At 34.9% G+C, this 23,191-nt stretch overlaps 1 protein-coding gene across 16 annotated transcripts in view; it reads right to left on the reverse strand.

Annotated features, from left to right (window-relative positions):
* ESCO1 (establishment of sister chromatid cohesion N-acetyltransferase 1) overlaps positions 1–23,191 on the reverse strand; it is an 82,663-nt gene that overhangs the window by 28,253 nt on the left and 31,219 nt on the right. For 15 of the 16 annotated variants that reach the window (XR_004620339.1, XR_002144449.2, XM_011236199.3 and 12 more), the window contains 4 exons: positions 19,377–19,491; positions 16,946–17,006; positions 15,537–15,651; positions 12,410–12,541 (listed from right to left, as the gene is read on the reverse strand). Coding sequence is in view for 13 of the 16 variants with exons in the window: in XM_011236199.3 (XP_011234501.1) it covers positions 12,410–12,541; positions 15,537–15,651; positions 16,946–17,006; positions 19,377–19,491 (423 nt within the window). In the remaining 3 variants the exon portion in view is untranslated. Of the gene's footprint in view, positions 1–4,023; positions 4,149–12,409; positions 12,542–15,536; positions 15,652–16,945; positions 17,007–19,376; positions 19,492–23,191 lie in introns of all 16 variants that reach the window. The other variant, XR_004620340.1, reaches the window with a different exon arrangement.

Genomic DNA, 23,191 nt, shown 5'->3' on the forward strand with positions numbered 1-23,191 from the left:
ATGCTTAACTGACTGAGCCACCTAAGCGCCCCCATTTATTATTTTTAACTATAAAATGTAATAAAATATTAGCTAAATAATGGAAAGATAGTTGTTTTAATGAAGATAGATAGAATACTCTGGAAAAAAGCAAAATAGGCAAAGTCTCTTTTAAAAATCAAAAATATAACAAGAATAATTCTGTACCCAGATTCTCGGATTGCTTTGCAATGTCTAAGTTCTTGCTCTATTTTTTTTTTAAAGTATATCAAAGAGAATAGCTAGGAGTATGATTTATATAAGGAAAAAACCCAAAGCTAATCAGTGGATCCATACTCAAAGAAACAGTCTCCCCATAGCAACCACATTTAATATAAATGTATATGCTTCAAGTTATAGTAAAATGTTTATGTAATGGCCATCGAGAAAACATTTCCCTCTGCTTATCATACAGCCATTCTCTCCCATTCTTTTTGTTTGCTCTGTTTTATTTGGTATGATAATATGTGCATAAATTATGAATAGTCTAAGTGTTTCTCAACAGGGCTATTACTGACATTTTCAGCTAGATGTTCTACCTTCTTTGTAACTGCATTGCCAAAAATTTACCACCCTTAGCCCCTACCCATGAAATGTCAACAATATTCTCCACATACTTCCAGATGTTACCTAATAGAAGTTACGTAACAAACATCAAATTCCCCTACCTTGAGAACCACTGGCATAAACCAATTATCATTACCTTTGGTCTTTTTGCTAGATTCTTGCCTTCCTAGCTCTTTTGCAGCTAACAAAAGGAACTCTGTAAGAGCTTCTGGAAAAATGCTGTCCTTCACTGATAAAAGGAAAAAGCCACTTGAAAGACCCTATCTGATAGGGTACCCACCCTGACTAACATTCTTGCTTTAAATTTAAACATGGTATCTGGACTACAGCAGTCTACTTTAAGGATCATGAAGTGGTCCTTTATAGCTAGGAAACCAAAAAGTCAATACCTCAGGAGAGGACAGCACTGAATGAGAAATAGCCAGCACTCATGATGACATGGTTGAACTGCTGGATGAACAACCCTAAAACTATGTTACCTCCAGACTTCTTAATACATAGCCTTATGATTTAAGCAGTTATTCGAGTATTCTGATATCAAAGGTCCACTTGAATCAGCTCTTCTGATTAACTGATCCAATTCTCCCAATTTTGTCAGTTAAAAGAACTTCTACTATAATTGTAACATCAAAATCTATTACTATAGGGATAATATTTCTCATAAGATATCCTTGGGTCAGACCTAATGCAAAGTCAAACAAGAGGAATTATGAGTTCTTTTTCTCTCCTGTCATTCTCAAATACTATGGAATCCTAAATAGCTCTTTATTAGGATTCACCAATTTAGTTTAGCACTTTTCAACATATGTAGTAACTTTCTAGTATGTAAAAAATATTTTGTTTGATGTAAACCTTATCTCAAGGTTATGTGGGGCTTAGGACACAAATATACTGACCTCTTCAATATTGGTCATAATTTTTAAAAACTCACGGTCCAAACTCCACTCACTCCTATACCCAAATATAAAAGAGCCTCCACTATTGAAAAATGTTCTCAAAATGTATATCTTTGGGAGTTACAGTCCCAAGCAGGATAAAGCACGTCACAGAAGATCACTATTCCTCTTTTAATAAGAAAATAACCAATAAACTAAAAGCCATGTTTTCTTTAAAAGCACTGAAGAGCTGTGGATTGATTTCCAGAGATGAACTAACACTTTCTAGGTGAGCAGAGACCAGCTGCCATTTTTATCCTAAGACACTGACCAAGCCTGGGAGCATAAGCAAGAAAGAAAGACTGCCATAGGTAGAGGACAAGGAGAAGAGTGCCCTGCTGGGACAAGAAAAATCAAAACCTTAATGACTAAGTGAGTTAGCATGGCTCTCTGAAATATGGAGAAGCTTCAAACACAGAGACAGTTCTCCACCAGTTAACTCACAGGGACATCTGCTGAGTTGAGATGGAAGGTACAGAGAGATCTGTGTAGAGTTTAGATTCTCAATTTCTTCTGGAGAGAGGCACCTGATCCCAACCTCAAAACGTTAAAAACAGAAATAGATGGGAAAACAAACTAAAATTTCATCCCAACTCGATTCTTTTTTTTTTTTTAAAGTAAGCTCTACGCCCAACATGGGTTTTGAATTCATAGCTGTGAGATCAAGAGTCACATGCTTGGGGTGCCTGGCTGGCCCAGTCCATGCAGCATGTAACTCTTGATCCTGGGGTCATGAGTTCGAGCCCCACGTTGGGGGTAGAATTTACTTAAAAAAAAATAAAAATAAAAAAGAGTCATATGCTCTACCAACTGAGCCAGCCAGGCCCCCCAACTCAATTCTTAACTAGATCTAACAGACCAGCCCCCACTGCTTGACAAAGGATAGGTTGAAGGATAGCAGAAAGGTTAAAATCTTGGGGAAAATGAAAGGGAAAGCTCTACTTCAGCCTCTACTATCCTTTCATACACAATGCCAATAAAAATGCCCAATAAAAAATTTTGAGACTAGATAGGAAAGCTAAATATTGTCAAGAGGTCAGTTCTTCTCAACTTGATCTACAGATTCAATTCAATCTCAATCAAAATCCCAGCAAGTTATTTTGTGGATACTGGTAACACGATTCTAAATTTTATATAGAAAAGCAAAAGAGGTAGAATAGCCAACACGATAGTGAAGGACAGGAACAAAATGAGAAGACTGATGCTACCTAACATCATGACACTATAAAGAGCACTTCCGGTGGCAAGGTCTGGGGAAGGGGTGCAGGCACTATGTCCAGCCACAAAGATGGCAAGAAGAAGCCCCTGAAGCAGCCCAAGAAGCAGACCAAGGAAATGGATGAGATAAGGCATTCAAGCAGAAACAGAAAGAGGAGCAGAAGAAACTCCAGGAGCTTAAAGCAAAGGCCATGGGGAAGGGACACTGGCTACAGGGGGAATTAAGGAATCTGGCAAGAAGTGAGTTGTTCCTTGTGCCTGAGGCAATGGTGATCCTTAATTCCATTCCTGTTTAAACATCTGTAATCACCTGTTGCCACCTACAACTACAATGAAGTGTTGTCTTAGATCCTGTTGAACATTTAAGAATAAACTTTTGTAAAAAACCAATCAATCAATCATTAAAAAAAAAGACTTATATAAAGCTAGAGTAATCAAGACAGCTTGATACTGGTGAAAGAAGAAACAAATAGATCAGTGGAACAGAACAGAGAGCCCTATAATAGACCTATATAAATATAGTCAACTGATCTTTGATAAAAAAGCAACTGCAATGCAACAGGGACAAGACAGTCTTTTCAACAAAATTTGGTTAAACAAATGGACATCCACACACACACAAAAATGAATTTAGGTATAGACTTCACACCCTTCACAAAAATTAACTCAAAATGGATCACAGAACTAAATGTAAAAGGCAAAACTATAAAACTCCTAGATAATAACAAAGAAGAAATCCAGATAACCTTCAGTATGGCAATGACTTTTTAGATATAACACCAAAGGCACTGTACCTCATTAAAATTAAAACTTCTGCTCTGCAAAAGACACCATCAAGAACATGAAACGACAAGCTGCAGACTGGGAGAAAAGGGATAGCTGATAAGGGCTGTTATCCAAAAGATACAAAGAATTCTTAAAACTCAATAAGAAAACAACCAACCAACTAAACAGTGGGCCAAAGACTTGAACAAATGCATCACCAGACAAGATATACAGATGGCAAATAAGCGTATGAAAAATGCTCCACATCACAGGTCATCAGGGAAGTGCAAATTAAAACGAGATACCACTACACCTATTAGAACTGCCAAAACCCAAAACAATGACAATACCATACTCTGGCAAGGACATGGAACAACAGGAAATCTCCTTCATTGCTGGTGAGAATACCAAATGGTAGAGCCACTATGGAAAACAGTTTGGCAGTTTCTCACAAAATTAAACTTACTCTTACCATACAACTCTTACCATAAACATACTCTTACCATAAACTTACTCTTACCTTTCAATCGGTTAAGCAATCACACTCCTCAGTATTTATGAAAAGGAGTTGAAAACTTATCTCCACACAAAAGCCTGTACCTGCACATGGATGTTTATAGCAACTTTATTCATAATTGCCAAAACCTAGAAGCAATCAAGATATTCTTCAGTAGGTCAATGGATAAATGAAATATAGTATATCCAGATAATGGAATATTATTCAGCACTAAAAAGAAACAAGCTATCAAGCCATGAAAAGATATGGAGTAACTTTAATTGCATATTACTAAGTAAAAGAACTCAATTATGAAGAAAACTATATACTGTATGATTCCAACCATATAGCAATTGGAAAAGTGAAACTATGGAGATAGTACAAAAGATCAGTATTTGCCAGGGGTCAGTAGGAAGGCCAGAGTAAACAGGAAGAGAACAGGATTTTAACGACAGTGAAACTATTCTGTATGATACTATAATGGATACATTTCATTATAAATTTTTCAGACCCCATGGAACAGCACCAAGAGTGAGTCCTAACAAAAACTATGGACTCTGAAATAATAATGGTGTGTCAGTATAGGTTCATCAACTATAACAAATGTATTGGTATGAGGATACTGAACATGTGTGTGATGGGAGGGAAGGGTAATGTATGGGAAGTCTCTGTACTTTCTGCTTAATTTTGCTATGAACCTAAAACTACTCTAAAGAATAGTCTATTAAGGGGCACCTGGGTGGTTCAATCGGTTAAGCGTCTGTCTTCCTTCGGCTCAAGTCATGATCCCAGCATCCTGGGATCAGGCCCTGCACTGGGCTCCCTGCTCAGTGAGGAGTCTGCTTCTCCCTCACCCTCTCCCCCCGTTTGTGCTCTCTGTGGAGCTCTCTCAAATAAATAAATAAAATCTTTTTTAAAAAAGTCTATTACCAAAGGCGAAGAGCAGGAAAACTGAATGGGAAAAAAATCAGAGAGGGAGACAAACCGTAAGAGACTCTGGACTCCAGGAACCAAACTGAGGGTTACAGAAGGGAGGGGGTGGAGGAATGGGATAACCAGGTGATGGGTATTAAGGAGGGCACCCGTGGTGATGAGTACTAGGTGTTATACGCAACTAATGAATCGTTGAACACTACATCGAAAACCAATGATGTACTATATGCTGGCTAAATGAACATAATAATAAAAAAGTTTTTATCAGCACTAATAAAATAAATAAATAATAAATAAAAGTCTATTAAAAAATTAATGAGACCATGGACACAATTAGGAAATTATGATCCAAGATCAAGAAGAAAAAAATCAATAGAAACAGGCCCAGTGATGACTCACATGTTTGAATTAGCAGAAAAGAACTTGAAATTTTCTGTAATAAATGTTAAAGATTTTTAAGGACATCTTGGACAAACTAGGGGCACCTGGGTGGCTCAGTCAGTTAAGTATCTGCCTTCAGCTCAAGTCATGATCTCAGGGTCCCAAGATCCAGCCCTGCATCACATAGGGCTTTCTGCTCAGCAGGGAGCCTGCTTCTCTCTCTCCCTCTGCCTGCTGCTCATCCTGCTTGTGCTCTCTTTGTCAAATAAATAAAATCTTAAAAAAAAAAAAAGGAGATGGACAAACTATGTGAAAAGGATTTCCACAGAAAAACTGAAACTCCCAAAAATGTACATGCCATGATAGAAAGATTAGAATTACTTTGATATACATAAAGGAAAATGTTATCTTATATAAAATTTTGAAAAGAAACTGAAGAAAAACCACTGGTATAAGATGATCTATAATAACCTCTTACATATTATAAGAAAAGAAGTTAAATTACTTTCACTATTTTTCTGAATGAGGAATGAACCACTTTAGCACCAAAATTCAGTCAGGTATATAATTCCATATGCAAACCTAGTTAATAAACCTTTACCTGCCACAGTGAATTCAAATTTGGGCTGCTTTTATATACTTTGAAGTACATTACTAGATTTATTTTGCCTAACTTGTATCAAATATACACAATATATTTCATGTCTCCCCCAGAAGGTATTTATAGTATCAATTCCCAGTCGATGAAGATGAGAATTGCCAAAGCCCAGAAAAATGTTCTGGTCTAATATCATTTTTATATGAGATAGCTGAGACTCAAACACTCTTTGTTTTGTGGCTTCATTCAAAATCTGCTCTTTAATTCAGTGTATTTGTTGAGCCCCTACTACACACTGGCGGGTGCTATTTAAATGTGATAAACAGAGTATCAAGGACTCTGCTCTGACAAAGCTTCTACTCCAGTGGGAGACAGACCAAACAAATTTTCACAGTGTGGAAAATGATCTAAAGAAAATGACACTACTGCTAGAGTAGGGAGAGAGGGAGCCACTTTGTAACTGGGTGTTCAGGGAGGGCATCTCTGAGACTGTAAAACCTAAATGAAGAGAGCTGCTATGTAAAGATGTGAGAGAAGAACAGTCCAGGAAAAGGTAAAGTAAGTACAAACACACTAAGAATGGAATGTGGCTAGAGTGATTAGGAACAAAAGATATATATATGAACGGAATATAGCAAGTATCGGTAAGAGTGTTAAGAGATGAGATTAGAGAAGCGGGAGCATGTGAGGCCTTGATGCCACAGTAAATACCCTGGATTTTAGTGTGTGTGTGATGAGAATTCACTGGAGAATTTTAAATAAAGGAAGGATATAATCTGATTTAAGTTTTTAAAAGATGGCTGAGACAAAGACCATAGGGAAACAAAAATGGAAACTGGGAGACCAGTTAGGAAAGCATTACTAGGCAGGAAATGATGACAGCTTGGTTTAGAGTAGAAGCAGTGGACATGGAGGATTTGGAATCCATTTTGAAGGTGAGATTTAACTAATGGTAAGTATAGGAGTATACTTTGAGTATACTTCTTTGAGTATATGGAGTGCAAAAAGAAAACTGAAGGATTATTCCAAGTTTTCAGTCTGAGGAAATGAGTTAAATGGTGGCACCATTTCCAGAACTGGGAAAAGTAGAGGAAGAACAGATTAAAAGTTTTTATTTGCCACTAGATACGTTATAGGTTCTCCCTTCCCCAGAGTTTGTAAAGTCTTTTTAAAAAATGTGAAAACATGTTGCATGTAACATTCTAAAGGCATTTTTCCTCCACTATGTGGCCCTCCATACCAAAGCAAAATTAATTTCTGACTAAGATCTGGAAGTGCTGCTCCCATTCTATATTTATGTATCATAACATTCTAAGTCTTCAAGATACAACAAAGTAGAAAATTTAAAAATCAGGGTCAGGAAAGAGACAAAAACTTGAGATACAAAATGTTTGGTAATTTTTTTTTAAAGATTTTTTTTTTAATTTATTCATTTGACCCAGGGAGATAGAGAGAGCATGAGCAGGGAGAGAGGCAGAGGGAGAGGGAGAAGCCGACTCTCTGCTGAGCCAGGAGCCCAACGTGGGGCTCGATCCCAGGAGGCTGGGATCATGACCTGAATCGAAGGCAGACGCTTAACCATCTGAGCCTCCCAGGCGCCCCTGTTTGGTAATTTCTATGTAACAAATTCCTACCTGTTTCTAAAGACTATTTCTCAATTTTCAACACAGGGTATGATAGCCTTACTTTTAAGTGGGGAAACAAAAAAAACTCATACCATTCTCTGACCTGGCTCTCAGTCCCTCCTACAAATAAACCTACCTGCTCCCTACTCCCCAGTGACACCAGAGTACAGTTCTAAGGGCCAATGCAGCTTTGCTTCAGACTTTCCTTTCCCATTCCCAAGATTTTAAAATCTCTATTCCTGAGGCACCTGGGTGGCTCAGTAGGTTAAGAGTCTGCCTTCGTCTCAGGTCATGATCCCGATCAAGCCAGGTGTCAGGCTCCCTGATCAATGAGGAGTCTGTTTCTCCCTCTCCCTCTGCCCCTCCTCCCCCCACTTGTGCTCTCTCGCTCTCTCTCAAATAAATATTTTAAAAAGATAAATAAAATCTCTATTCCTGCTCTATTACTTCTCTTTTCTTTAACACCCAGTTTTCTTTTTCTTAATCACCTTCAAAAAGAATAAAGAAAAACTATGTAAAAGTACGTTAACATGTATTCAAATTTCATATAAAAGTAATTAAAGATTAAGTAAGAGTTCCTGGATCATGGTTTCCCTGACTCAGCTTCCTGTAGCAGCACTAAGAAGAACTCTCTTTGACAATACAAATCTTCCACATCACTAACTAATAAGGTAGCCTCCAGCAAGATGTGAATGTACTACTGAATACTGGCTAGTGTGAGTGAGGAACAGCACTTTTTTTTTTGAAATATGTAACAATATCTCTCTTTTATTTTTTATTGAAGTATAGTTGATACACAGCATTACGTTACTTTCAGGTACACAACATAGTGATTCAACAAGTCTATTCAACTCCATACATTATGCAGGGCTCACAAGTGTAGGTATCATTGGTTACCATATACTATTGCAATACCATTAATTATATTCCCTATGCTGTACCTTTCATCCCCATGAGGAGGAACAGCATTTTTACTTTGATGGTTTAGAACTACCATACTGGAGAATGTAGCTCTATAGCCAATCAGGAATCTGTCAAATCTTTCTTCAGTTTTTCTTGTCAATTTCACCTTTTCTACCACTGCCACAATAATCCAATAACACACTCACCACTACATGTACTACACTCTCTTTTTATGTCACTAAAATATTATTTCTCAGAGTGTCTGGGTGGCTCAGTCAAGCGTCTGACTCTTGGTTTCAACTCAGGTCATGATCTCAGGGTCGAAGATTGAGCCCAGCCCCACATGGGGCAACGAGATCAGCATGGAGCCTAAGCTGCTTAAGATTCTCTCCCTTTCCCTCTCCCTCTCTTTTGCCCCTCTCCCTTTCTAAGTAAATAAAATCTTAAAAAAAATAAAAATAAATTTAAAAAATTTTTAAATATTATTTTTCTCCCTACATTCCACCAAAACATCATTTTAACATTATTTCAACTTAACTGTATCATTTACAATGCTCAAAACTCAGTATCTAAAAGAAAAGAAAGAAAAAAGCCCAAATGCCATCAAAACCAAAGTATCACAATCTGATCTGATGCATTTTTCTGGTCTTATTACCTATAAAAATCTCTGATTCAGTAAGAAAAAAAAATTTACTCATTATTCCCCACAAGGATGTTAAGCTTTCTCGTTAGCTATAATATGCTATCAATAATAGATGACCGCCTTGTGTCTATTTAAAAAAAATAAAATCTTAAGAAAACAAACCCTTTTGATCACTGCTCTACCAAACTAATTATCATGTCTAAATTGTAAAGCTAATTTATAATTAACTTTAAATAATTAATAATGACTTACTGCTTTAGTAAGTCTTATTGTTAACTTTTCATCGCTTTCAGGCTTTGCTCCTAACCTTGAAGGCAAGGGCTTATCATATACCCTGGAGTGGAGCCCTCCACGGAGCATTCATTCAGTCAGATGTTAATTAATTCAAAGGCGATAAGGAACGAGGAAAAAAAAAAAGATTAAGGTAGGAATTTCTCTGCAAAGAACCCAAACATGATTCCTTGGCTACATTACTAAAGCTCAAAATATAGCTGAATTCCAGATAGGTCCCAGGCTTGGCAACATTCCTCAGTGCTCTAGGGGGAGTTTTTCCTGCTTTCTCTTCACATCTTTAGCAAAGAGTACTCCCAGCTGATCAAGGGAAACTGGTGTTTATAGGTCTAAACCAGAGTCCACGGGGCGCCTGTTTAAGCGTCTGCCTTCGGCTCAGGGTGTGATCCCGGTGTTCTGGGATGGAGCCCCACGTCAGGCTCCTCTGCTGGGAGCCTGCTTCTTCCTCTCCCACTCCCCCTGCTTGTGTTCCCTCTCTCACTGGCTGTCTCTCTCTCTGTCAAATAAATAAAATCTTTATAAAAATAAATAAATAAATAAATAAACCAGAGTCCAGGCTCCTCCTGAAGCATTAAGAAGCTCCTTCCTAAATAGCTTCTAGTAAGTTAGATAAAACGCATTTCCTCAAATGGCCTGAATGAGGCAGATGGGGTACTATGAAGGAATAGAAAGCATCATCACTCTTACCCTACCCCTACCAAAGAGGGTAAGAAAAGGAAAAAAAATATTTTAGCCAGCCAAAAAAAATAGGCTCAGTGGGCATCAATTTCTATGATGACTAAGTAATTTAAATACGATTTTAATCTTTTGAAAAGGTCTTTAGCCATTTTTAACTGTTACAGATTATTACCATGTCTAAGGGAAAATTTTTACCCTAAGGAAAAGCTGTTTATTTTCTTAAAAATGTTTGATTAAAATTTAAAAGTAAAACTCATTGGAATCTAAATTCTATTTTTAAATAGTCTTAAGTATATCAAAACTTTATTTCCAGTCCCCGGACATTGTTCATTTTAAAATAACACCAAATGACTTCTTTTCTATGTGCTTTTCTCCAGGAAACATAAACAGATAAAACTGACATTTTAAAATCAGATGTTTTCTCAAACATTCTGAGTGCTTAAACTTCAATTATATCTCAATTTTTAAAATGAAGGAAGAAAGTGCTTAATGCAAAAACACAATACTAGCTGCTCATTAAATGCACAAAAAGGCAAAGTACCACACTAGGTGCCCAAAAAATGTTTAATGCCCCAACCCCAAATCCAGAGCTGTGATCACAGCAGAACACCTTTAACGTAATACAGGTTTTTATCCTCTCTCCATACACTAAAAAAGAATGCTAAAATGTTTTGGAGGAGTTCCTACTTTAGACTATGCATACCTACATCTGAAAACAGCAAAAGATAAGAATTTTGATCTTGATGTTAGCAAAGGATGGCCAACTGCTAAACTCAATTCCTTCTCTTGAGCTTATTTCAAAAATAATAAAATAACCCATAGCTCTGTCCCATCAAAGTGGGGGGGTGGAGGAGGAGGAGGAGGGCTGGGGCAGGAATCAATCCTAAATTGCTACACCGTTTTATAGTTTTGCAAGAGCCAGAATCTGTTTAGAAGGTGATGACTCCATCTTGTTCCATAAACCAGCTTCCCTTGGTATTGTGGAAGTGCAGGGTACATATATCCGTATTAATTTCTTTACTATTACTCTCACAAACCTTAAGATGAAGAAGTAAGCCTTTTAAATCTAATATAAAAGTGATCAAAAGAATCAAATGATGTAAACTGAAAACTCATTTAAACTAACTTCCACCAGATTTATGTATATTAAATAAAATGTTTTTGCCAAGTATTCTGTAATTTCACTGATAGAACTATTTTTGTTTTCAAGTTGTAAGGATACTGATATAGTGAAATTGGAAAAGTACAAATTTCAAACAATAAATCAATATCTAGCTATAGATATCTTATGCCCACACAGCTTATACTGCATTTAGTTAAGTGACAGAAGGGGATGTGTGTGGAAAAGGCAGATCAAATAAGGAGTATAAAGGATCACCACAGTAGAGAAGCAAAAAAAGAAAACCCTACCTATCTTGGGTAGAAGTAACTGGATAAATGAAACAATGAATATGAACTCTTCAACCAAAAGTAAGGATACAAAATTTACTGAAGCCAATAAAAATCTTTAAACAATCCAACATTCTGTTGCTTATGTAAAAGCCTATATGAAATGAATTGGTGATCTCAGTTCAGATATCCTGGAGGTCTTATTAATGTGAGTGTACAGTACTGAAGGTAACATGTATAGAATAAAAATAGATTCCATTTCAGATATGGGTAAACAGCAATTACATTAAATTACTATTTTCACAAGATATCTGAAATGGTTCAAAATTACTCAAAATTTTGCCATTTCCAGAAATAACTATTAAATAATACCTCAATTGCACATACATTGTGCCTCAAATGCACATACATTAAAAAAATATATACTAAAACATATTTACTTTGTGGGATTTTTTTTTAAGTATACAGCAAATTCTGAGATCTTAACCTTCGAGAATTTTTCTTCTTTAATTTTATAAAGAAAAACTCTCATGATAGCAAAGAGAAGGTAAAGAAAATTTCCAAACCATCTACTTGGTATAATCTATATCATTAGCAGCTTTCAGTAAAAAAGAGCTAAGCTATTATGAATATTAAATAGGCTTATCAACAGCTAATAATTATTATAGAAAAATTTTTAAATACTCAAGCTGAATAGCATTAATTGTTAGAAGAGATGAGGTACAATAATTACTTTAAATATATAACTTAAATAAAAAATCCCACAACATAAACCAGGCAGAATAAAGTTAGCTGGTTTTATGTCTGGTTTTGTTTTAAAATAAGCCAGCATATATACAAGGGCTTTGTATAAATTATCACTTTCTAAAAACAGAAATTTTTTAATGTCTTAAATTTTGCAATTCATCTCTTTAAGATCCTGACCTAGTTATCTGATACTGCATTTTAGAAGCCATGAACTCTACTTACCACATATTTTACAGCACTTATAAACTGGTTGTGGAAGAGCAGATGCTGTGTTTCATCTTCTGGATTTGAAGCTGTGTAAAGCATGCCACAAACATTACAGGAAACTGCTCCAAATCTTTTCTGTCCTGCATCCTATTTATAAAAAACAAACAAAAGGGTTTTTTCCCCTTCCAAAGGAATAATTCCACAACAGCCTCTATAGCTATAATGGGAACATAAAATGAGAAGTATTTAATCTATAACAAAAAATAGTGTTGATTAAAACAGAAGACATTAATCTGTGAAATCTGTGTGTAATTTTACTAAGAACTGTTTCCATTTTAGTAATCTGATCACTCGCTTCACAGCATTTAATAACTGAAAAGAACTGAGAAATATCTTTTAACACTACAATCTTAGCCCTAAAGCACCAAACAGGAAATATTCTATAAATAAGAACAAAGATATATTCTGTATCTGCAATAATTACACTGTTAAAGCTTAGAGGAAATAGTTTTTCACAGACTCATTTTTTTAATGTCTTAAAAGTATGTTCTTTTTAATGGCTTTATTCTAGTTTATAGATATTAGAAAGAATATTTGGATGTCACCAGAAACTCCTGAGAAAAGGTAATATTAATTTTTTCTATTATCTTCATATTTAAAAAGTACAAATTACAATAATCTATTCTCCAGTAATTCATAATTGTTCTGTAGAATAGTAACTGTTTACAAAATGTTTTCTATTCTTGTTCTTATTCAACAAGAAATTTTTAGCAGTATGATCTAAGTCTTAAGAATAATCAACTAATAGAGGCATCTGGGTGGCTCAGGTCCGTTAAGCACCTGAATCTTGATTTCGGGTCAGGTCATGATCTCAGGGTCATGAGACTGAACCCCACACTGGGCTCCACCATGCAGGGCCTGCTTAAGATTCTCTCCCTCCCACTCTCTCCCTCTGCCCCTCCACTAGTGCACTCTCTTTTTCTCTAAAAAAAATACATAAATAAATAACAATAACCCTTAAAAAAAAAAAAGAATAAACTAGGGTGCCTGGGTGGCTCAGTCAAGTGTCTGCCTTCAGCTGATCCCTGCTCAGCAGGGAGCCTGCTTCTCCCTCTCCCGGTCCCCCTGCTTGTGTCCTCTCTCTCTCTCTAATAAATAAATAAACTCTTTAAAAAGAATTAACTACTAATCCCTTTACTCTTTCTACTCTAAAATTGTGCAATTTGAATTACTACAAAAAATAAGATCTAAGACAATGGATCTCTAGTGTCTTAGAACTAGGATCAAGTAGCAAAGAGAAATCAAATGGTAAATAAAAGATTGTGTATAGAACTTAAGGGAAGTTCACTCTAAAGGATTCAAACTATTCACTAATTGTTACATGAAATTTATTTCAGGCAGCTAAAAAATTTTTTTTGTAATCACAGTATGACATATATAACAATATTTACCATCTTAACAATTTTTAAGTGTGCAGTAGTGTTAAGTATATTCACACTGTTGTGCAACCAATCTTCAAAATTCTTTTCATTTTGCAAAACTGAAATTCTATATCCACTAAACAATAGGTTCCCAATTCACTTTCCTTCCCAGTTCCTAGAAACCACCATTCTTTCTGTCTCTGAATTTGACTACCCTAAGCACCTCACAGAAGTGAAATCATGCAGTATTTGTCTTCCTGTGACTGACTTATTTCACTTAGCTAAATGTCCTTAAGGTTCAAACATGTTGTAGCATGTCAGAATTTCTTCTCTTTTAAGGCTGAATAATATTCCATTGTATGCACACACCACACTTTGTTTATCCATTCATGCTTGATGGATACTTTGCTTTCATCTTTTGGCTATTATGACCAATGAACACCAGTGTACAAACATCTTTTCAAGCAGGCAGTATTCATAGTAATGAATAAATATCTCTTCCTTGGTATCTTAACTGGTAAATAGGAAATAATAGTACCTACCTCATACTTTAAAAACTAAGGCTTAATTGTGTTAATCTGAGTGGAGTACATAAAACAATGTATTCAAAAAGTATTAGCTGCTATCATGATCATTAACATCATCATCAACAACTCTTGACCAGAACAACTGAACAGAAGTGCAATCCACAAATGTAATTTTAAATTTTCTAGTAGTCACATTAAGGGATGTAAAAACATGTCAAATTAATTTTAATATTTTATTCAAAACATATCCCCAATATTATAATTTCAACATATACTAAATAGAAAAAAAACTTATTAGTAAAATACTTTACATTCCCTTTTCTGTACTTGTCTTTAAAATGCAGTAAATACATTTACACTTATAGTGTATCACAGTTCTGATGAGCCACATTTCAAATACTAAATGGTCACATGTGGCTACCATATTGGACAGTGAAGCTCTAGATTCTACTAGTCTAATCCTGTTTCACTATCATATTGATTTAACAACAGAAATGTTATTAAATCCGATTAAACTTTTTCCTGATTAAATTCTCAAAATTTCCAGATAATTCTTACAAAGTAATTCCCCTATATTAAAGTTAGAATCAATAATCTACTCCAAAAAATATTCTATTGATAATGTTGACTGAAGTACACTAAATTTTCCTATTACTTTGGGCCCCTTCATTTTTTTATAGTATGCTCACTCATTCAAATTAGATTTTTAATCAAAGTATCTCCCTCTCTTCTACAACTTGCCACCAAATTGTAGAGTGGTTAAGTTCTATTTCAAATTAACTACTAGTTTCTCTTCCTTATAATAAAACAGTTTTAAAATTATAAAATACACTAAAATACAGATATTTTACATATTAAGCTCCATGTTATTTTAATACATAAACTACTAGAACAAGGTACATCAAATGACATATTTAAGAAAGTAAACAAATGATAAAATAAACAAATGTAAAATAAAGTATCAATCTGTCATAAATAAAACTAAAAGCATGGAGATTTTGAGATTTTGTGACAGGAGGAACTCACTACTAGGGGGCCAGAGGGCGTCTGTAATGATACCAGAAATATTTCCATAATCATTTATGGTTACAAAAAAGGAGCTTTGAAAAAGAAGATAAAGTTATTCGTTAACAATGTGCATAAGTAAGATGATTATAATAACCCTTCACCAAAAAGGTCAAGTTGGATACTTACTATGATCAACTGTTTTTCATCAACTTTCTCTGCTTCTTTTAGTTTCAAGTCCTTTGGAATTGTTATCTCCAAATGGGAATTACACTTAGGCCAAGAATGATTTGGTGGTGTCTCCCTTTAAGTAAAAAAAAAAAAAAAAAAAAAAAAAAATCACATCATTCAATGTTATAAAGCTTGTTATCACATCAAATCACTAAAAAGAAAAAAAAAACTTTTTTTATACAACACTCACAAATTTCAACTCCAAAGGGGGAAAAAAATAACCTTTTAAAAATCAAGGGGAGAAAGCCCAAGAAAACTACTAATTTTCAAAAAATAAAAAACTGCTGTGCCTACTATAATTTGACTGTTTTGAGTTTTTTGGGTAATTTTTAGCCACCTGAGTTACTACAGTTTGTCCTAAATACTGTTTTCAGTAATCTGTAAAGCAAAATAAGTCAGATTTAATTTTATTCTGACACTAAAGAGTATGGAATGCTTTTAAAACACTTTTACATGTTGATAATACCCAGTACTTCAAGGGGTTTGTAGAAAGGTGCATTCTCAAAACACTGTTGCTAGAAGTATAAAAAGACACACACTGGAGGAAAATACGGCAATGCAGGCTAAGTCCTACAGCTATGAACTTATCCTAGATATAGTAACACAAATGGGCAAAGATGCTTGTGTTTTTTATTGCAGAACTTTTTTTTGGACAGAAATTAACTAGAAACAACCAAAATGTCTATAAAGTGGAAAACTGTTAAATAAACAGTGGAATATTCACACAATGAAATCTAATATAGATTTAATAGAATGAGGTAGTTAAGATGCCCACAATACTGTAAGTAAAAAAAACCAAAAGCTATAAAACATATGTATAGCCACAAAAAAAAGTAAAATGAAAATAGAACTTGTGAATATCACATTCCTTCTACATGAAAAACTGAGGATTACTAGCACAAATTTTTAGGGAAAAATACCCCAAACCTGAAAGGTGTAAGTATAAAATCCGTAAGTTCTGTTAAAAACAAGACAACAGGTCCAAAATGGAGTTGCTTATGCTAAGCCCAGTATTACCAAACTCAGACTGTTTTGGTTCTTCCAGAAATGGAATCTTAAACCAGTCAGTCAGGAATCACCTAATTATCACTAGGTTAGGTAATCTGCCTGAAAGACCTCTGCCATCTCTCCCAAAGGAAAGTAACTTTGCAATAATCAACCTGCTTTTTTGCCAGTTATAACTTCCTTATTCCCATTCCTTTCTGCCTATAAAGTCTTTCATGTTATAGCTCCTTGGAGCTCCTTTCTTAGAAACTGGATACTGCCCAATTCGAACTGATTTTTGTTCAAATAAACAAAAATTGTAAAAGCCTCAGTTATCTTTTAACAGTCCTCATATTTACTCTTGTATTAAACTAATGTCTTACCTGTTATCACTGGTCTTAGATGTTTGGCTACTGAGTACAGTATGTTGTTTGGGAGCTGAACCTGTAATTTAATCAAGAAAGTGAGTTACACATTTAGCTTTGTACTACCTCCCCATCTAATAGCTGAAAATCATTACAAAGAAAAAAAGAAAAAGAGAAGAATGCATTAAATGTTTTATTATTAATAAAAACCATCTGATTAAATTAGAGCCCCTTTCTAGAAATTATCTTCAGAAAAGAGGGAGAAAAAGGCTCTACAGAGCCACAAAGAGTTCCAATGATAGATTGGATCTAGTTTCACCAATCACTGGCACTGAACAATAAAGTAAACTGTGTAAATGCCATGGAAATGGGAACATTTCTTTGTTTAAAAAAAAACTGTAGTCTACAAGAAACAGTATTGGTGAGGACACAGAGAAAAAGCAATGTCTTGCAGTGTTGGTGGGAATGCAAATTGGTACAGCTACTGTGGAAAACAGTATAAAGGCTCCTCAAAAAATTAAAAATAGTAGTAATTCCACTACTGGGTATTTACCCAAAGAATACAAAAATACCAATTCAAAAAGATATATGCACCCCTATGTTTACTGCGACGTTATTTAAAATACCCAAACCATGGAAGCAACCCAAGTGTCCATCAATAGATGAGCAGATAAAAAAGATGTGATATATATACATATATGCGGTGGAATATTACTCAGCCATAAAGATGAATGAAATCTTGCCAGTTGCAACATGGATGGATCTAGAGGGTGTAATGCTAAGTGAAGTAAGTCAGTCAGAGAAAGATAAATACCATGTGATTTCACTCATCTGTAGGAATTTAAGAAACAAAACAAAGAAAGAAAAAAGAGACAAAGACTTTTAAATATAGAGAACAAACTGGTGGTTACCACAGGGGAGGTGGGTAGAGGAATGGGTGAACTAGGTGAAGAGGATTAAAAGTATACTTATCATGAACACTGAGTAATGTATAGAATTGTTGAATCACTATACTGTATACCTGAAACTAATACAAAACTGTATGTTAATTATACTGAATTTTTTAATTGTAGTTTCTAATCACACAAATAATGCAATAATCATTTCATTTTATTTTCTAATGAATAAGCAGTACATTTCTCATATTTATGTTATACTTCTCTTTCTTCCACTAAGAGAAAAGGTTAAATGATATGCAATAAAAGACATTATTGACCTCAATATACTGCTCCAAGTATCTTTCCTTTAGCAGAGAGAAACAGAAATTAGGAATTTCTTTTCTATATCCCCTCAGGCTTCATCTGATATAGGTGAGCAAACCCCATCTAACAGCTCAAACAACATACTGTCAAAATTTTTTTTACAAGGTCACACACAAAAAAGACTTTGTATGGCATAACTGCCCAAATTGCAGGGTTTTTCTGTTTTGTTTTGTTAAGTAAGCTCCACTGACTGAGCCAGCCAGGTGCCCCTGCAGCATTTACTAAATCCTTTCAAAGACAGAATCACTAACATGAAAAACTGAGTAATTGAGGGTTAAAGAATCTGAAGTGGAAAAACACAGATAGCCTTTGTACTTGAAAAATAAGCTCCTACCACTTACTTACACAATTCATTAATACTTCTCCAAAAAGTAAATCATAAGCAAAATAAAAGATTTAAAGTAAACAAAAGAACTTTTGGCAGTGAGTCAAAGAATCATAAGTTATTTATTTATTTATTTTTTTACAATTTATCAATATATGTAAGCTGGTACTTTGTTTTTATACTTCGTTCCCCAAAAATGTTTTGGGAAAACATTTAAAACATAAAGAAACAGAAGGAAGGGAAGAATGAAGGGGGGGTAAACAGAAGGGGAAATGAACCATGACAGACTGTGGACTCTGGGAAACAAACTGAGGGCTTCAGAGGGGAGGGGGGTGGGGGATTGGGATAGGCTGGTGATGGGTATTAAGGAGGGCATATATTGCATGGTGCACTGGGTGTTATACGCAAATAATGAATCACTGAACATTGCATCAAAAACTGGGGATGTACTGTATGGTGACTAATATAACAAAATAAAAATTACCAAAAAAAACCAAAAAACATAAAGAAACAGTGGATTTTCTAAAGGAAAAGTTAGTTGTCCAAGTGAGTTGACGTTTGGCTAATGTGCTTTGTTTCTGTTTTGGACCCAATCTTATTGATCATCCAGGACATTTTATTTTTTTTCATACTTAAGTAATTTAAACAAGGTATGAAAGAAAAGCAATTCTACTCCTAAGAATGGCAGTAAAGATAAAACAAAAAACAAAAAAGAATGGTGATAATCACACATTTGAAAAACACATGCCAATAGTTCAAAAGGATTTAACTGGCCTACTTCGCAATCAGTATTGTTTCCTATCATACTGACAAAAATATCTCTGAACACTGAGAAATCCAAATAATATTTTCAAGGTTTTACCTGGAAATTTACTCTCCCCTGTATCAATTTTTGCTTGACTGAGCAGAGTTGAAACAGTAGAGACATTTCCCACTGGATTGTTTTCAAGCTTCGATTCCAAACACAGACTGAAATTCTGAATATACAAAATTCAAAATGTTAATATTTGTCTTCATATCAACCTTTGGGACTCATCCCAAGAAACTTTCAGTGAATTTTAGCATACTAAGAAAATTTAAGATAATACTTTATAGTTGGGAGTAATTCACACTGACATGCCTTAAAAGTCTCTTGATCTCCCCACAGCTACCCTCTCAGCATCAGCTCCCATTATTCTCCTTCATGCTATATTGAAAAATTTGCAAATCCCCAGATGTATTCTATATACCTATTTCATCTATCTAAATCTGCACTATCCAATACAGTAGCCACTCCTCATCTGACTACTGAGCACTTAAAATGTTGTTAGTATGACTGATTTGAGATTATGTTGTAAATATAAAACACTTAACAGATTTTTAAGACTTATTACCAAAAAAGTAAAATATCTCAATTTTTAAAATTACATGCTGAAATAATAGTATTTTTATATGATAGATTAAATAAAATATATTCATTCTACCAGCGTTATTCTTTCTGAGGTAGCTACCAGAAAATTTTAAATAATATATGTGGTTCACATTACATTTCTACTGGATAGGGATCTAGAACTTTTCCCCCTGTACCAACTCATTACTTAAATATTAACTTTTTCCATGAAGCCTTCTCCAAGTTTCCCCATGCCCTTTTCCCAATTTTGGAATAATTCTCCATCTATTTCAACTCTACCTCTTTCATGTCCTTATTACTATTACCAATTAGTTACTTGTTTTTGATTCATCTTCTGTACCTCTTAAGAGCTAAGACCATATTATACATATCTTTGTATTCCCAAGATCCCCTAAACCATAACACTGTCAAAGCTGATACTCAGTAACTACCAAAAAATACTCTGAACTCTATTAACATTGGCTGTATCTCTATTGTGATTACACTCAACATGTAATATTATTTTTGAATATTTTTGAAAAAGTGAACATTTTTTGTCATTGAAAAAGCAGAAAAATTAAAAACAAGAACAATGACAAATTACTAATTAATTTCCACTAAAAAGGAAGGAATTTAGTAAGTTACTGGCTTAAAAAAACAAATCATAAAATAACAGGGCTTTAAAATTCATAAAGTTCAAATAATTTTTTTAAATTTTTTTTTAAAGATTTTATTTATTTATGTGACAGAGAGACAGCCAGCAAGAGAGGGAACACAGCAGGGGAGTGGGAGAGGAAGAAGCAGGCTCCCAGCTGAGGAGCCCGATGTGGGACTCGATCGGCAACACCGGGATCACGCCCTGAGCCGAAGGCAGACGCCTAACGACTGCGCTACCCAGGCACCCCTCAAATAATTTTTTTTTAAGATTTATTTATTTTAGAGACAGAGAGCATGTGAGAGTGGGAGGAGGGGCTGAGAGAGAGAGAGAGAAAGAGAGAGAATCTCAAGCAAACTCCCCACTGAGCAAGGAGCCTGACAAGGGGCTTGATCCCAGAACCCTGAGATCATGACCGGAGCCAAAATCAAGAGTCTGATGTTTAACCCAGTGAGCCACCCAGGTGCACCGTGCTCAAATAATTTAAATTCAGCCCAAAGAATTAAAAGAAGGCCTATCTTATGCTTAGCCTTATCAACCATCATCATTTCTCAGTACTGCTGAAACTAACATAGAAATTACAGGCAGCCATAGAAAAAGATTTCGTATGATGTAAGGTTTGTTTTTATATTCTCCTTCCTTCCCAAGTATAACCCCGCTAGACACTGAAGCCAGTCAATCTCAGTTTAAATCCTAGCTCTACCACTGGTAAATCACTCAGGTAAGTTACTTAAATTTCTAAGCCTCATTCTCCTCACCTGTAATATGCAGGTAATAAGAGAAACTACAGTGTAGATTGTGTTGACAATTCTATGAAGCTCTCCTTTGACTAACAAAGAGGCAGTGTTCACCAAAAGCTATTATGTCATTAACCAAAAGCTATTATGATGGTTAAACTAAGCTACCTCAATTCTTAGTGCTAATGGCAAGAAAATCTCTTAAGTGACTGTTACAATGGAAATTCCTTAAAGGCAGGAAATGTTTCCTCTTCCGTAGCCCTAGCACAATGTCTTGGACACAGCAGGCACAACTATGTCTTGAACTGACATGGTTACCACATTCCCTGACACTCTGTGAAAGTGATCACATCACTGGTACTGGTGAAAATATAAACAACCTGAAAGGGCTTTAGATAAATTGTGGTATACTCATTTACAGCTATTAAAATACCCATGTACTGGTAAGTATCAAATGTTGACCGCACAAAACCAGTTGCAAAAAAATCACAGACACACACACACCAACTATGTTAGCATTTAACACTTAAAACACATTTAACATTTAAACACTTAAAACATTATAACATTAAGAACACATAAAACACTTAAAACACACACAGTGCTAAGTGTTCTTTATGGATATACATACACATACACAGTGATATCATAAAAATAAAAAAAGATTACCACCAATTTCACAAACACTTTTAACTCTGGAAGAGAGCCGAATGGAAAGAAGATGGAGATACAGCTTTTTTCTATACCTGTAACGTACTTTTCTTATTTTAAAAGACCTAAGTTCAAAAAATGTTAGTTTTTGTCAAATTTGGGTGGTAGACACAAGTGTAATGTTAGTTTCTGTAGTATTCTGAATGTTTGAAATATTCAAGAATTACAAATGTAAATAAAATTTTTTAACACAAGTTTCATAGGGCGGTTTCTCACAATACACCTCGAGAGAGGGACTGTACAAATCCAAAGTACATTCCAGTAAAAGCAGTATTATAGGTCAAAATAATGTGATCTAAGTAAGCATCTCTATTCTAGTAGTTTACTCCAAAGGATTACATTTCTTATTCTTCAACATAATTCTCCACAAACTGAGGGTTTCTTTTTAATTTTTATTTTAGTTGACATGCAATGTTACATTAATTTCAGCTGTACAACATAATGATTCAACACCTCTCTATACGTTATGCTACGCTCACAAGTGCACCTACCATTTTTCATCATACAACGCTACTACAATATCACTAACTATATTCCCTATGCTGTACCTTTTACTCCCATGACTTACTTCACAAATTGAGTTTTGACAGGTATTTATGTAGCAAGGAGTAGAAGATAAACTCTGCAGCTACACCTGGAGTATAGCTATTAATCTGCTGACAAAACATTCCCTGAATAGAAAGCCACCCCATCTCTGATAGAAGCCACATTTGTTACACTACCACTCACTGTGTACTTCTAATTACTATCACGATTTGAATAATTATCTTCTAATTGATACTTTCATTCCCATTTGTTCAGGAAATAAAATCTAAGAGTACCATATGGTATCTGTTCCCTTCAATTTGATTTGTACTCCACGAGAACAGACAATGATCTATTTTCATGGCTTCTGGCATAAAGCCCAGACTCCTCACTCATTAGAATTTGCTCCTAGAACAAAATATCTCTCTCTAAAGAGAACTTTAAATCATTCCCAAAACTTTAGTAGGATGACTTGACTTTTCTCTTTTCTCATGATGATTTTTTTCTCAAATGACCTAATGTTCAAAGTACGTTAACTGCAGAAAAAATGCTGGGCTGAGAATCAGAGCACCTGAAAATTCAATCCTATTTGTTGCCCTCAAACATGTGACCTAAATCACATTCCTCACCTGCACTCAGTTTCCTCATTATCAAACTAAACACCTGAAACAAATTAGTGA

Source organism: Ailuropoda melanoleuca, chromosome 14 (genome assembly GCF_002007445.2).
Source record: "Ailuropoda melanoleuca isolate Jingjing chromosome 14, ASM200744v2, whole genome shotgun sequence".
Classification (NCBI taxonomy): domain Eukaryota; kingdom Metazoa; phylum Chordata; class Mammalia; order Carnivora; family Ursidae; genus Ailuropoda; species Ailuropoda melanoleuca.